At 36.7% G+C, this 14,847-nt stretch overlaps 1 protein-coding gene across 1 annotated transcript in view; it reads left to right on the top strand.

Annotated features, from left to right (window-relative positions):
• LOC140159110 (cGMP-dependent protein kinase 1-like) overlaps positions 1–14,847 on the top strand; it is a 195,901-nt gene that overhangs the window by 178,564 nt on the left and 2,490 nt on the right. The window contains exons 10-16 of the mRNA XM_072182462.1: positions 2,721–2,880; positions 5,581–5,717; positions 6,813–6,902; positions 7,607–7,748; positions 9,032–9,195; positions 11,898–12,083; positions 14,518–14,584. Coding sequence (XP_072038563.1) covers positions 2,721–2,880; positions 5,581–5,717; positions 6,813–6,902; positions 7,607–7,748; positions 9,032–9,195; positions 11,898–12,083; positions 14,518–14,584 — 946 coding nt within the window. The remainder of the gene's footprint in view (positions 1–2,720; positions 2,881–5,580; positions 5,718–6,812; positions 6,903–7,606; positions 7,749–9,031; positions 9,196–11,897; positions 12,084–14,517; positions 14,585–14,847) is intronic.

Raw genomic sequence — 14,847 nt, 5'->3', positions numbered from 1 at the left:
AATTATAAATAAAATACTGGAATAACTTACGAATTTTGCGAATTTTCATCCAATCTCATTGGACTTCATCTGGCAACTGCAAAGATGCTCGGTATTGATCGTAGTCGGAGACTGGTCACGTGTCAATCGGCAAGGAATATTGACAATCGATGAATCCCAGGCGCATGCGACAGTTGGAATCTCAGGCCCCCTCGTTTGTTGAGGATGGCTTCTCCACTCGTTCCCAAATCGCTTCACGAACTCCCGCTCAAACCACCTCTCCTCACGATCTAGAATGATAACATCCTCCGATCGATTTGATGTCCGGAAGTTTTGGCATGAGCGTATATAGCAGAATCCGGTTGCCAGTCAGTAGAACTAGGCCGTCTATGTTGACCAAGACGAGCTTTAAGGGATTGCTTTGTTTCTCCTACATACGCTTCTGTGCAGTCCGAATCCCCACACTTATAACCGTAGACAAGGTTAGACTGTTTGTCTCTGGGGGGCTTATCTTTAACATGCACTAGTTTTCTGCGCAATTTATTTACCGGCTTAAACGCGGTTGTGATGCCGACGGCCTAGTTCTACTACATAGACGGCCTAGTTCTACTGACTGGCAACCGGATTCTGCTATATACGCCATGCCAAAACTTCCGGACATCAAATCGACACGGAGGATGTTATCATTCTAGATCGTGAGGAGAGGTGGTTTGAGCGGGAGTTCGTGAAGCGATTTGGGAACGAGTGGAGAAGCCATCCTCAACAAACGAGGGGCCTGAGATTCCAACTGTCGACGCCTGGGATTCATCGATTGTCAATATTCCTTGCCGATTGACACGTGACCAGTCTCCGACTACGATCAATACCGGAGCATCTTTGCAGTTGCCAGATGAAGTCCAATGAGATTGGATGAAAATTCGCAAAATTCGTAAGTTATTCCAGTATTTTATTTATAATTCACCACAGCATTACTGTACTTAGTATCATCCCTAATAAATAGCTATAACAATGGTATTTCTCTATATAAAACAATGATAAAAAAACAAAGGCAGCCATTGGTATATATCACTTTTTGTGCCTGAGCCCTTCATATCAAGTTGGTAATGAAAGGGAACTGTTGAAAAGCTCCCATTTGTTGAATAGTGACATTTTTTTTATAAAAACCTCGTAAAAAGAAAGTTTCCACTAGTTCTAGTGGTCATATCTTTGCACACAATGAACTAAAAGCAATACATTTGATATGCATCAGGGGTGGATTTAAGGAGAGGTGCGCACCCGGCACATGCCCCCCTATTTTTTGCAGAGCGGCGCCTGACTTTGTGTATTTTTGCAGAGCGGCACCTCACTTTGTGTTGCCCCCCCCCCATTGAAAATTCCTGGATCCGACCCTGTAAATGTTTCAGTATGATACTATAGGCATCCCTTCATTTATTGCTTGTCAATATTGGGTTTTGCTTGATATTTTGACGAAAGTTATAAATAAATAAAAAGAAATTGGAATGATTGAAAAATTGATGATTGAATGAAAATTAATCTTCAGTGTGCACATTATTTTTTGGTGCGTTTACTGTGTAAAAGGATACACTCTAATGGGCATCAACCGTGCATAATGCTCCCCAATTTTTGAAGTCCAGAGTCACTGCTGTCTCTTGTGAATCAATGGCACAAATTGACTGCCTAAATCACACCAAATTTCATTCACTCATTAATTTCTTGACCAATCAAGATTTGTTTTACACAAGTTAGTTTAACTAACAAATGTTATAGCTTTTTTATTGATTGTGCTTAAAGATGTGACCCTCCAACAAGTAGGAACTTTCTTTTTTTAAGGTGATTATATGATGTCTTCAGCACATACAGATATTTGGCCTCTGGATCTTCCCTTTTATTCTTCTTTATAAGTATATGTGGCAGCAAAATATAAATCACTACTCTACATCTTTCTGGGGTTTGCTTTCCCATTAAATATACTGTAAGAATACAGAGGAAACCGCTGATGCATTTTAGTCTTGCAGAATGTTTTTAAGAAATCTTGTTACCAGTAAGTGAAGTAGACCTGCTCAGATACTTTATCTATTACATTCATCAAGCTGATACTTCTTATACAGATATAAGTGAAATGGCATTTAACTTGACGCTTGACTGTGAGAATCCTTGTAATGTTCTTCTTAATGCCGTGGTATTAGATCCAAATACTGACATTGGGTGGGCCATTCCAGTTGAAATCCATACAACCTCTAAGATGTGACCTTAATCTTCCACACAGGGAGTGTGAATTTTAAATGGGGTTACCTGAATGGGTGACTTCATTTGAAATCTAGACAGCTTGTGTGGGAGATTAAGGACAGGGGGTGTATGGATTTCAACTGGAATAGCACTTTCTTTGCTACACTAGTAGCATATTTTGAATAGACAAATTGAAATGGATGCATAACTGGATTTGATCCGCTCATGTTGAGAACTGTTAATATTTATGTTACCATCGTCGTAAACTTTCAAATTTTTTTAATCCTGTGAATCAACTTAGCTCAGTGCAAATTGATGCTTCAATTTTTATTTATTTTTTTGTTGCCACTATATCTTATGCTTGTTCAATTGTATTTAAAAATTCTTTAATCAAAAAATATCTGACAGTCACATTTTGATCTATTTCACAAATCATGAAATTCACTTAAATTATTAAAAAGTTGTTTTACAGTAACAAAACAAGTGAATTGACCTCTATGTATGTTTGTTTGTAGTTCATTCCTCCAGGTAGCAGGTCATCTGGATGCTGTAATAAGCAAACGTGCTGAGGAGAAAATCAAGGATAAGGTGGATACGGAGTTTGCTGAAATCAAACTCACAGATATCACAGTCATATCAACTCTGGGTGTAGGAGGCTTTGGACGTGTGGAATTGGTTAGTACTAGATCTGATTTATTATGTAATGAACCCCCTACAAGTACATGGAGTACTCAATACAAAGGACAATACGGAGATGTGCTGCAAATATGAGTCTCAGTTTTGGTCAATTTTGGTATACGTTTTTACGGTAGTTTGTTAAATTTTTTCATTTTATAGCACAGATATTTGTAAATTAAAAGGAAAAAATGAAAAAGTTTAACAACCAGTTTCCTTTCTCACGAAGTAAGGGCTAAGAGTAAAATTGTACAATTGTGTTTGGGAGTGGCCTTCTCTCTTTTCTCTTTTTCCTAGCTATTTTCTTCCATTTCTTGCTTTGTTTATCAAAGCTATCTAGGCCAGCATGCATATATTAGCCTACACTGGCTATCCAGGCTTGTGCATTTGTATGAGCTTGGAACGGTCCATGGTTTTCCATGGATTAGCATGTGTTCCTCACGGACCAACCTGGGTAAACAAATAAACAAACTACCATAAAAATTTGTTCTTGTCCAAGCAACTCATTAATAGGAAGGTATGTTCTCTAATTCAAAACAATTCATGCCGAACATGGATTTATCAAAAAGATGATTCCGGATTTGGCTGTCGGCCAAATTTGTAACAGTATAATTGGCCTTAACTCAAGAACTGCAAGACCTATGAAAATATAAGTGTGATTATTGGCTTGCTTGCCTAAGGTCAGCGTATAAACATTAAGAAGTACAGTTTTTAGTTAATGGCTAAAACTGGACAAATAGGGCTTCTGGAAAATAGGGCTTCTGGAAAAATATGTTATCCTACATGCAGTAAATACATTGTTTTGCATGCAAAATGTCCAGCTTGTCTTTCAACACAATAAAGAATGAGTGCCCCTTCTTCTGATGTCCTTTAATTGGCTAGGGTTTAAGGTTTCTCTGCACACGCTTGATAGTGCATCACAACATCATTATAACTAGTGCACTTGGCTTCTTTGCATGATTGAGTCACATCACATGCCTCCATGGTCATCAGTAACAACGGCATCTAATGAATATGCTACAGAGTGACATGCTTGCCTGTTATCAACAAGTCCATCTACGGAACACACTTAAGTGAGACACTTGTCCACCATTGACTAGAGCACCTTTCCAAGCAAGGGTTGACCCCTCTTCAAACCATTAGCACTTAGATTAAAGTGACAGTGACTTGTGTTTTCTTAGCCAGTATACAAATGACCATTCGCGGATGTGCAAAATTTAAAATTAGCACGGTGAACACAAAATTTCAGCTTTATTTTGGGCTAAAATAGTGTAAAATTGAAAATATTTGTTCGCAAATTGTTACATACAGTAACACAGCAGGGCCAAAATAATGCCCACTGGGAAATTTGTTATCTTTGCCCCCTCAGACAACTGAACATGTAATAGTAGAGAGACCACATTGGTCTATCTGCTCTAGTTAAGGTTTTCCTGCATCATTTTTAGAAAAAGGTGCCAGCCTGGTTAGAATTAACCATTAGAGTCCCATCTTTCTGTTTAATCTGGCTGGCATTTCTGAAAAGTGCTGTGAGCTGAGATATTTGGGTTGAAAAAATCAGTTTTTGTGATTTTCCCTTTTTTTTGCAAAGACCACATTACCTTATCTTCATACAAGGTGCTATACATGCTCTTAAATTGGAGAGAACTCTGACACTTAAAAGCAGATAACATCACTTACAAAGTGACCTGTTGCAGTGTTGCCAAAATTCGTCAACATCAAGATGCGGTAAATTGACCTTACAGGCTTGGGTAAATGACTCTTTAAGTAGCCCAATTTGTAATTAGCCCATAGAAAAGCACCCGTATATTTGAGTGGTTTTACTAAATCCAGCTAAAGAAATCACAGAATTAGGAAGAAGCGCACTTGAATAAATCAATTTCTGGTACTAAGTGACCAATCCAAAAATACCCAAACAATGCATTGTATTTGCAATGTGGAATGTCTAAAAGAAGCAAAAATACATGAAAAATACTGCCGTGGCTTGATGCAACTAACCCAATTCAGTGCTAATCCGAGCCATTGTCAACACTAGCAGCGAGACATTTGTGCACAGTTTTCCAGTCATCTTGTCTATCGAATCTTTCAAAAAAGGAAACTTAAAGTGAAATGGTAATTTTTGTATGGTCATTTATCCATGCCTGATTGGCCAAAGTGTCAGGCCTCATTAAAGTGATGATGGACTCTTCGGGTCAGTTCAGGAAGCATTATAAGAACGTCTCATTAAATTTGTACAATTTTGAATAAATCTTCTTTGAACCTGTAAAAGGAAAAAATTTTCTTTGCCAATATTGTGGCTAAATTTTCATCAGATTGAGTTGTTCTGTGACTCGAAGATTACATGAAGAGAAATAGTCAAGGGAAATCACATGTTATTTTTCAGAACATAGCTTGACATTTTGCATCTCCCACACACAGTGGGTGCAGATTTCAAATCATAATTGTATGTTGATGACAAAGAACTTTGAAGTGGTATTGTCCCATGCGCTGAAACCCGTATAAAACTTTGGAAGCTGCATGATCTCAGGTTTGTTGTGGGTATTTATAAATGTGCATTTCTTAGCTGTAAATACCAAGGTTGCCAAATGCTTTATGGCTACATTGGTTAGTAACAATCTATAAACTGTGTAGACACCTGTTGGTTTAGCATTGCACTCTTTATATCACTTAAAATGTTTTGTTTGTTTCTTTCTTTGTATGTAGGTGTCAGTTAATGGTCACAATAGGACATTTGCAATGAAACAACTGAAGAAGAAACACATAGTAGAGACAAGACAACAGGAACATATCATGTCAGAAAAGAGGATCATGTTTGAGGCTAGATGTGATTTCATTGTTAGGTAAGAGGCATGGAGTATACTGACATGTAGTGTCGTCAGCCGCCATTTTGATTCCGCTGGCTCTCCACACAGACCGTCTGCCATTTGCAACGGATAACGCCATTTTTGTTTTGCTGTAAAAATCTGACTGAAACAGCAAGGTCTGGAACTTTGTGTTTGATACTAAACATAGCATTTATAGGGGGCTCTATAGTATATAAGAAATTCTCATGACTATGGTCACTGATGGTCACGACACAGGAATATTAAGTAGCCGATTAAAGTATTGAAAGCCTTATTTGAAGTCCTGCTTGATGACGCCTTGAGAAAGATACAATCACGGTATAAAGAAGACAGATGTGTTTTCCTTCAAATAAAAGAGTGAAAGTAGAAAGAAATTGGTAACAAAAAGAATATTAGAAAAGAGAATCATATTTGAAGCTATAAAGTGAGTTCATTGTTGGTTAAGAACATATAAGCAAAGGAAGTGATGTGGTTTCAATTTAGGTTACCAGTCTATAATATCGAATTGATTAATTCGAATTAAACAATTCATCGAGTGGCCATGGGCAGCACCATTAGACATGTTACAAGACTACCAAGTGACAGGTGATGGACCGTGCACACACAAAAGAATAGGCACTTTTTTGATAATTTTCATCAAGGTTACTCAAAACTTACCTAACTAATTTATTATACAACAGGGGTCTCTGCCTTTTTAATATGTTATGAAACACTTAATTTAAAACATATTTACCGACAGAAATAAAAATCCATTGACGGATAGTCTTGTTATGCTCTCACAAACTTAAAAAAATCTGAAATATCCAAAATTTTGGTCTAAATATTAGCCAAGGTTACTGCTGTCCCATTCAAAAGCACATGAAGACCACCCACATCGTTCAGGTCAACTTTCTATATAGACTTCCTGTCTACTGGCAGTAATGGCTACTACCCAGTGCTAACATCAATGATTTATAGGTATTATATGGTATTATAGACTGGTAACAGACACTAAGTAGAGATGACCTGCAAGAAGATGGATACCTATTACACCAGTATGACATTATTGTCCTATTTGCATTCATTTGTAAATCATATGGTTTGTCACTTCAGGTTGTATTGTACATTCAAGGATGACAAATATCTTTATATGCTGCTGGAGTCATGTCTAGGAGGGGAACTGTGGACCATACTTAGAGACAAGTAAGTACACCATTCAGATCACTACTTGAATATTTCACAATCTAACTGCAGACACACAGGTTTAACCCCATGAGAACTACCTGCCGATTGGCCAAAATGAATATTCTGTCCAATTTTGAACCAATCAAGGAGGGTATTAATAAGATCATCTGTAAATGCAAGTTTGACCACAAATAGTTTAAAGCCTAGTCATAATTGGCAATTGAAATGAGCATTTCAAGTTATCAACCAATCAGAAATGCTGTTAGATGACTAGTTAGTATCCAGGGGGTTAAGTTTCATTCACCTTACCATGTACCCTTAAATGTTATCTCAATCCAAGTGTGGATTGACCCTACACTGCCAACTGCCAGCATGTTTATGATGCAATTTTAATATGGTTTTGCCTAGTAACACTCTGTAGGAACCGTGGACTTGAGCAATTCCTGTGCATCCACTGTCGTATAGAGATGTCCTCATTTGCCTGTGTTTACAAACACACATGGACGCAAGCTCGTATCACACTCAGAAATTAGAATACTTTGACAGCTGCTCTTACTGTTTAATACTTGCTTCAAATTAAGCCCTTAAACTATCTTAACTGTATGGCTATACCTGACTACAGAGGGCCCCATACAGAATGTTTCACCAGTGTCACCAGTGGTTTGAAGCTAATTATTGTAACCTCATTACAAACTTGAATTTTTGTCTGTGGTTTTCAACAGAGGGCAGTTTGATGATGCAACTACCAGATTTTACACAGCTTGTGTCATAGAAGCTCTCAATTATCTACACATCAAGGGTATCGTGTACAGGGACCTTAAACCAGAAAACATTCTACTAGACACAGGAGGCTATGGCAAATTGGTAAGTAGCTTAAGTCAAACAAGCCCTCTACCTACAAAGCTTGTGTCATAGAAGCTCTCAATTATCTACACATCAAGGGTATCGTGTACAGGGACCTTAAACCAGAAAACATTCTACTAGACACAGGAGGCTATGGCAAATTGGTAAGTAGCCTAAGTCACTAAGCCCTCTACCTACAAAGCTTGTGTCATAGAAGCTCTCAATTATCTACACATCAAGGGTATCGTGTACAGGGACCTTAAACCAGAAAACATTCTACTAGACACAGGAGGCTATGGCAAATTGGTAAGTAGCCTAAATCACTAAGCCCTCTACCTACAAAGCTTGTGTCATAGAAGCTCTCAATTATCTACACATCAAGGGTATCGTGTACAGGGACCTTAAACCAGAAAACATACTACTAGACACAGGAGGCTATGGCAAATTGGTAAGTAGCCTAAGTCAAACAAGTCCTCTACCTATAAAGCGGTATTGTGTACAGTGAACTTTAACCAGAAAACATTCTACTAGCCACAGGAGGTGACCTTTAACCAGAAAACATTCTACTAGACACAGGAAGCTTTGGCAAATTGGTAAGTAGCCTAAGTCATACAAGCCCTGTACCTATAAAGCGGTATTGTGTTCAGGGACCTTAAACCAGAAAACATTCTACTAGACACAGGAGGCTATGGGAAATTGGTAAGTAGCTTAAGTCATACAAGCCATCTACCTATAAAGTGGTATTGTGTTCAGGGACTTTTCACCATAAAACATTCTACTAGACACAGGAGGCTATGGGAAATTGGTAAGTAGCCTAAGTCATGCAAGCCCTCTACTTATAAGGAGTTTGTGTACAGGGATTTAAACCAGGAAAATACTTTACCAGATAGGATGGAATCTTTAGCATAATGTTTTGGGTACAGCAGGGATGGGCAACCTTTTTATCCCATTGAGCCACGCTTCAAGTATGTACGAAATTATCTGTTGATGACACGATCTGAAAAAATTTGCAAGTATCATGCAAAAATATCATGATTTTACAAATATGTACAATAACATGCTAAAAATGAGAGTAGTTTTGTTTCAAAAAACTCACTTGAATAGGCTAAACGAAATATCATTAAATCTTTTTTCAAAATTAAAAAAAATTACCGGCGGGCTGCATGCAGCGTTCACACAAAAAACAAACACACACACTACATTCTTTGACTGTGTAGGAAGACTCAGGCTCTAATTATATAATATTGATTACCTTGTAAACAATTATGCAAACATAGCTTATTCTATCTTTTCATCATTTGTAGGTTGACTTTGGGTTTTCTAAGAAAATCGGTCATGGACGCAAGACATGGACGTTTTGTGGTACACCAGAGTATGTTGCACCAGAGATCATCTTGAACAAAGGTCATGACCTTTCAGCTGATTACTGGTCACTAGGCATTTTAATGTTTGAGCTACTAACGGGAAGGTATGTACATACATGGGTGTCAACTGCAGACGACAAGTTTCAAATTTTATTGAAAAATTTTTGTAATTCAGATTTGTACATTTACATGACCATATTTGGAATCAGCATGAAAAATGCAATAAAATGAGTACAAACAAGCATAGTATTGGTTCAGTGGTTCTTGAGATAGCTCTAGAGATATTTTGAGAAAATATCTCAAAACTTGGGACTTTTTATGTTGGAGCCTATGGCTAGCATTCCGAGCATTAATGAAAGTGCTGAAACCTTGAATTGGTTCAAAAGTTAACTTTTGTGAAACAAAATTATGTATACAGGTTGTATCAAAATGATTGGTACCCATCAATTTTGATATTTATTGAAAATCCTGTCTCTTCCAAACGCAACATCGGATACTCTTGAAATATCCAGAATGTATAGTTTATGAATTGTTATACAATTAATCTGAAATGCAATGATCTTATGTTCAGTTTTGATGTGTCAGACTCCCCAGCAAACACAAAACGTTTTCGACATCATTCGCAAAAGGTTATAAAAGGTTGTCAGAAAACGTTTAAATGTCGGGTTATATAAAGGGTATATTAATAGTATAAAACGTTTTCATAACCTTAAAAAAACATTTTTTGACAATCTACTGCTCAGCAAACATAAATGTTTTACAGAAAACGTTTAAATGTCGGGTTATATAAAGGGCACAAAAACGTTTTAATCACATTCAAAAACATTCTTGAAAACTTGATACAAAACATTCTAAACAGAATGTTATTTTGGGAGTTGAAAAAATATTTTGCGAAAAATGTTTGCCCAAAATATTTGCAATAACGTTTTAAAAACGTTTTCATGACCTTTATATAACTCGACATTTAAATGTTATTAAAAGGTTTAAAACAAAACATTTTAAGAACATTTCTGTGTTTGCGTGGTTCAAATATTTTAACATAATGTTATTTAAGTATTGACACAATATTTGGCAAAAATGTTTGCAAAAATAGTTTACAATAACATTTTTGAAAACATTTAAAAATATTGTTGTAGTGTGTTTTCATACAAAACGTTTTTAAACGTTATCATGACCTTTATATAACCCGACATTTTAATGTTATAAAACGTTTTTACCTAAACCAAAAGCCAAAATATAACTTATTTAAAACGTTTTTAAAACGTTTTTGTGTTTGCTGGGTCATCCATCAATGAAAACGGATGGGTGCCAATTATTTTGATACAGTTTATATACTTTTAAATATGTCACAGATAATGTAATTTTGCAGTTATCCGAGGAGTTCTGATCCACGAAACTTGATTCAAATGACCACAAAATTTCTGCATTTTTGCCAATTCATGAAGTAAATGATAAACTTGTGGATTTGTAAAATTAACTATGCTGAAAATGGAAGTGACTGTGCAATTCACGGGAAAAAATTGCTTCAATTTTAACTTGTGTACAGTAAAGTACTTGATGTTATTGAATAGTATTATTATGATGGTGTCTAATTCCTTACACACTTAAAACTACGGGGTCAAAAAATGACCCAAACGGGGTCATTTTTGACCCCAGCATAGTTATCAACTAAACACCATACCACGGACGGGGTCATTTTGACCCCATTGATCAGGGTCATTGCAATGACCACGTATTTGGGTCAAATAGTAACCCCATTGGGGTCAAAATATTACCATATTTCGGGGTCAATTAAAAAAGGGTTGCCTTATTTGGGTTATTTAATATTGACCCCATTGGCTGTGGTCATTTCAATGACCACGTATTTTGGTCAAAATGTAACCCCATTGGGGTCAAAATATAACAACATTTCGGGGTCAAATGAAATGACCCATTTGAAAGGGTTGCTTATAATAGGGTTACTCAATAACCACATTTAGGGGTTGTTTGGATTTTTTAGTATGATGCGATGGATGGTATTGCTGGTCCCACCAGGACATAAGTGTGTCTCTGCACACTAGCATTACATAAGCAGCAAATTTATACATAGGCCTAATGCATCTGTGTATCACACTGACACGCCTCATGACAGTTCACGCATTATAAGCTTACATGATATCATTGATGTAAGCTTATAACAACTGCAGACAAGACATCCGGCCACGACAGTATGAAATTGTCCAAATCTGCATTCATAGACAAGGGTCTATCCTTGCATCCTTGCAGTCCCACTTTCCCAAGTAACTTTTCATATTCCATCATGCAGACGCACGACAATCCGCTGAGCTGCACAATCAGAACAAATATGGCGCTGATGTGACGCGGGAAGCCGATGCACACCTTACGTGCAAATAGTTCCGAAATGCAAGTCATTTTAGTTGTAAAATTGGGCAACGTCGGTCAAAAAATTAGCTATATTTAATAAAAAAAAACATTAATTGCAGCTCATGTTTAAACTCATTTATGAATTGAGATTTTCAAAGCTGAACATTGAAACTGATATCAATGCTTGGCGACAGTATCGGCAAAAATGACCCTAACGCGTTTTTGACCACGCTCGTCGTGGTTAAAATGACCTCGTGAATGTGGTCAAATTAAAACAGTACAAGCCCCTTACGGGGTCAAAACAACCCCAAATGTGGTCAATTCAAAATGACCACGGAAAATATAACCCCGTAGTTTTTAGTGTGTAGTCATCAAAAGAAAGATATGTGCATTATTTTTTTACATTCGTCATTAACATGTTCAATTTATATTTTTTTATCAGTCCACCATTCACTGGACCAGACCCAATGAAGACATACAACATCATCTTGAAGGGCATGGACATGATTGAATTCCCTCGCAAGATCACTAGGAACGCTGGCAATATGATCAAGAAATTATGTCGAGACAATCCTATGGAGAGACTAGGATACCAGAAGAATGGCATCAAAGACATTCAAAAACACAAGTAAGGGTTGCATGCATAAGCGCCAATCCGGCTTGAAATGTGGGGGTGGGCAATCGGCCTAAATTGTCAAAAAGTGGCTGAAAAGAACAAAAATGGGCTATTTTGCTCAATGGTGGAGGTACATATCCCCCCTTTCCCCCGGGATTGATGCCCATGGTTGCATGCAACAATCCACAGAGTGGATAATAGTATTCTGGCGGTCGGCATACCGTTCACGATAGATCGCTTTCCATCAAATTGGTTATTTTTGGCTGTTCCATCTCGTGCCCTCTGACATGAAGGGGATGCTTACTGTTGCACTCAATGGGGAAATCACAACACATGCCTTAAAATAAATACCTCTTGATGAAACAAATTAAACAATTCCAAAAGTTTGATAATTTATGAGAGAAATCAACACCCAATAATTACAAGAGAAAAGGGAAATTGGTATTTTCTATACTGATAATTGACTGGAACAAAAGGCCCAGTATAAATCAATAGGGATTTTTGAGAGGGTGTCCCTTTGACCGTCGTGAGAAATGGGTAATTGCAATACCTTAAAACCTTGTCTACAAGCATATAGAGTGCTTGCGATGAAAGCTAAATTAATACAGATGCCATAATGGAATTTGAGCCAATAAATTACAGATCCAAGCATACAGATCCAAGCATATCGCTCATTCTACAAAATCCGGTGCCAATAGCCTTTTTCCGTTCTTTGGTCCACAAACACTTTGTCGAGCATTTAGGGCATCAAATATGTTGTTTTTCTGGTAGAACTCTACGAGATCTACACGGACATATATAGTTTTCCATACTTTAAATGCTTTCTTCAGCCTGATTAACCCTTGCAAAGGCTCAAAAATCGCTAAAAATGCGTTTCCACTGCTCAAGTGTCACATCTAACCCTGAATATTTTCTTTGAATAAATGCGATTTCTTTACATATTTGTTGTTTTTTAATTAGATAACGCACCATCATATTGTTTATCAACATTATTTTTTAGTGATTAAAACGTCTTTGTGTAATTCTAAAATAAATTGCACTTTCCACCAAAATGCTGTGAGCTACGTTACCCCTTTTTAACACACGTTATTGGAAAGAAGTAAAACAGAGGTATCAATGTAATTTGCGGTTTTTGAAAGGAAACACTCGTAGGTTTTTAAAAATCACAGTAAAAATCGTGATGCTGTAGCATTTTTGGCATAGAAATGTTGTAAACATTGAAATTTCGACCGACCATGTTAAGATTGGTGAGCTACGTTACCAGGATTCTATAGTATGCACTTTTTTAGATGTACTTCCTAATAATATGTGAAAGCTACCAGTGGTCGAACCCCATTTATATTAGAATTAACCGACATAACGTTCTAACGTTCGCAAATCACATTAAAAACATTAAAACCTGTGAACTACGTTACTGTGAGCTACGTTACACACTCATTTACGCATCTTCAAAACTTCTATGAAATGGTGAAATCTGTTTTACATTTCACTCAAGTGATCTTTAGATTGCTTTTTATGACCTTGGATTGAGTAAAACCAGCCCATTTTGTAGTCGGTAACGTAGCTCACATTACATTGAGTTTTAGTGTTAAAAAACATCATGACTTCCTGAAAGAAAAATATTTAAGTGGTGTTGGCAATTTTTTACATCTGAAAGTAGTGATACATTTACTCTTAATATACAAAAAAGCAGGTCTTTTTGAACAACTTTTATTTTTTCAATTTTTATAGTGGATTGGCACCGGATTTTGTAGAATTAGCGATATACAAACAGGTATTATATAAGACCAACCTATTGAATTGACATATTTTTATGTATCGTATTAATTTAGCTTTCATCAAAAACACTATATTATGCTGGTAGACGAGATTTTACGGTAGATGGAACAAACTATAGGTGAAAATGATGAGGATTCTAGTGTCACATTTTGTGAATCATTATGACGTCATTGACCGTTTCCACAAATTTTACAAAAGCTCTATTTTGATTGGTTACTCGGATGATTATACAATGTCATTAACCAATCAGAGGCTCTGTAAAATGGTAGTGGTGTCCATAGTCCATAATAGACCATATCAACATTCTTCAGACTGTTTTATGGTAGAATTTAAATTACATTATCAAAAGCCAGTGCACATTCTCAACATCACACTGTATATATATTTGTAAAGCTGAGTCTTGCAATGCAGACACAACATCTCTGCATGTGCTTTGACCATGTGCAGTAGCATTGTCCAGTGCATACTTGTGCTTGCTGACATGCTTAGAAATTAAGCTGAAGTTCTGGTTCTGCCTTATGGATTTTTGAGGATGCCAAAATGTAATGATGTCTGTATCTATTTGCATAGAAATTGTGTGTCTCTTAAAGCTTGAAAAATGGAGGGATATGTGAACATTATTATAGGGATAATAGTAACTTTGTAAAATGTTGTTTGTTTTTACCAGGTGGTTTGACGGTTTCAACTGGGAAGGCCTCAGAAGAAGAACACTTCCACCTCCAATTCTTCCACAAGTAAGTTCATACCATACTCCGGGGTACTCAAGTTTGGTTTTGGTAGGGACGTGCTGCTGAGAATTTGAAAGTGGACCCATAAATATACCAATTTTTCAAGAAATTTGGACCCATTGATATACCAAAAGTCAAAATTTTTGGCCGAATTTAACCCGAATTGTCTTAGTTTTTACAAATTTTCCCAAAATTTTGACAATTTTGGCTAGATTAAGGAAAAAGTGGGCTATTTTCTGAAACAATTGAGAAAATTTTGAAAAAGGACC

Source organism: Amphiura filiformis, chromosome 8 (assembly GCF_039555335.1).
Source record: "Amphiura filiformis chromosome 8, Afil_fr2py, whole genome shotgun sequence".
NCBI lineage: Eukaryota > Metazoa > Echinodermata > Ophiuroidea > Amphilepidida > Amphiuridae > Amphiura > Amphiura filiformis.
The sequence above is the reverse complement of the archived record's forward strand: the minus strand, read 5'-3'. Positions and strand labels throughout refer to the sequence as shown.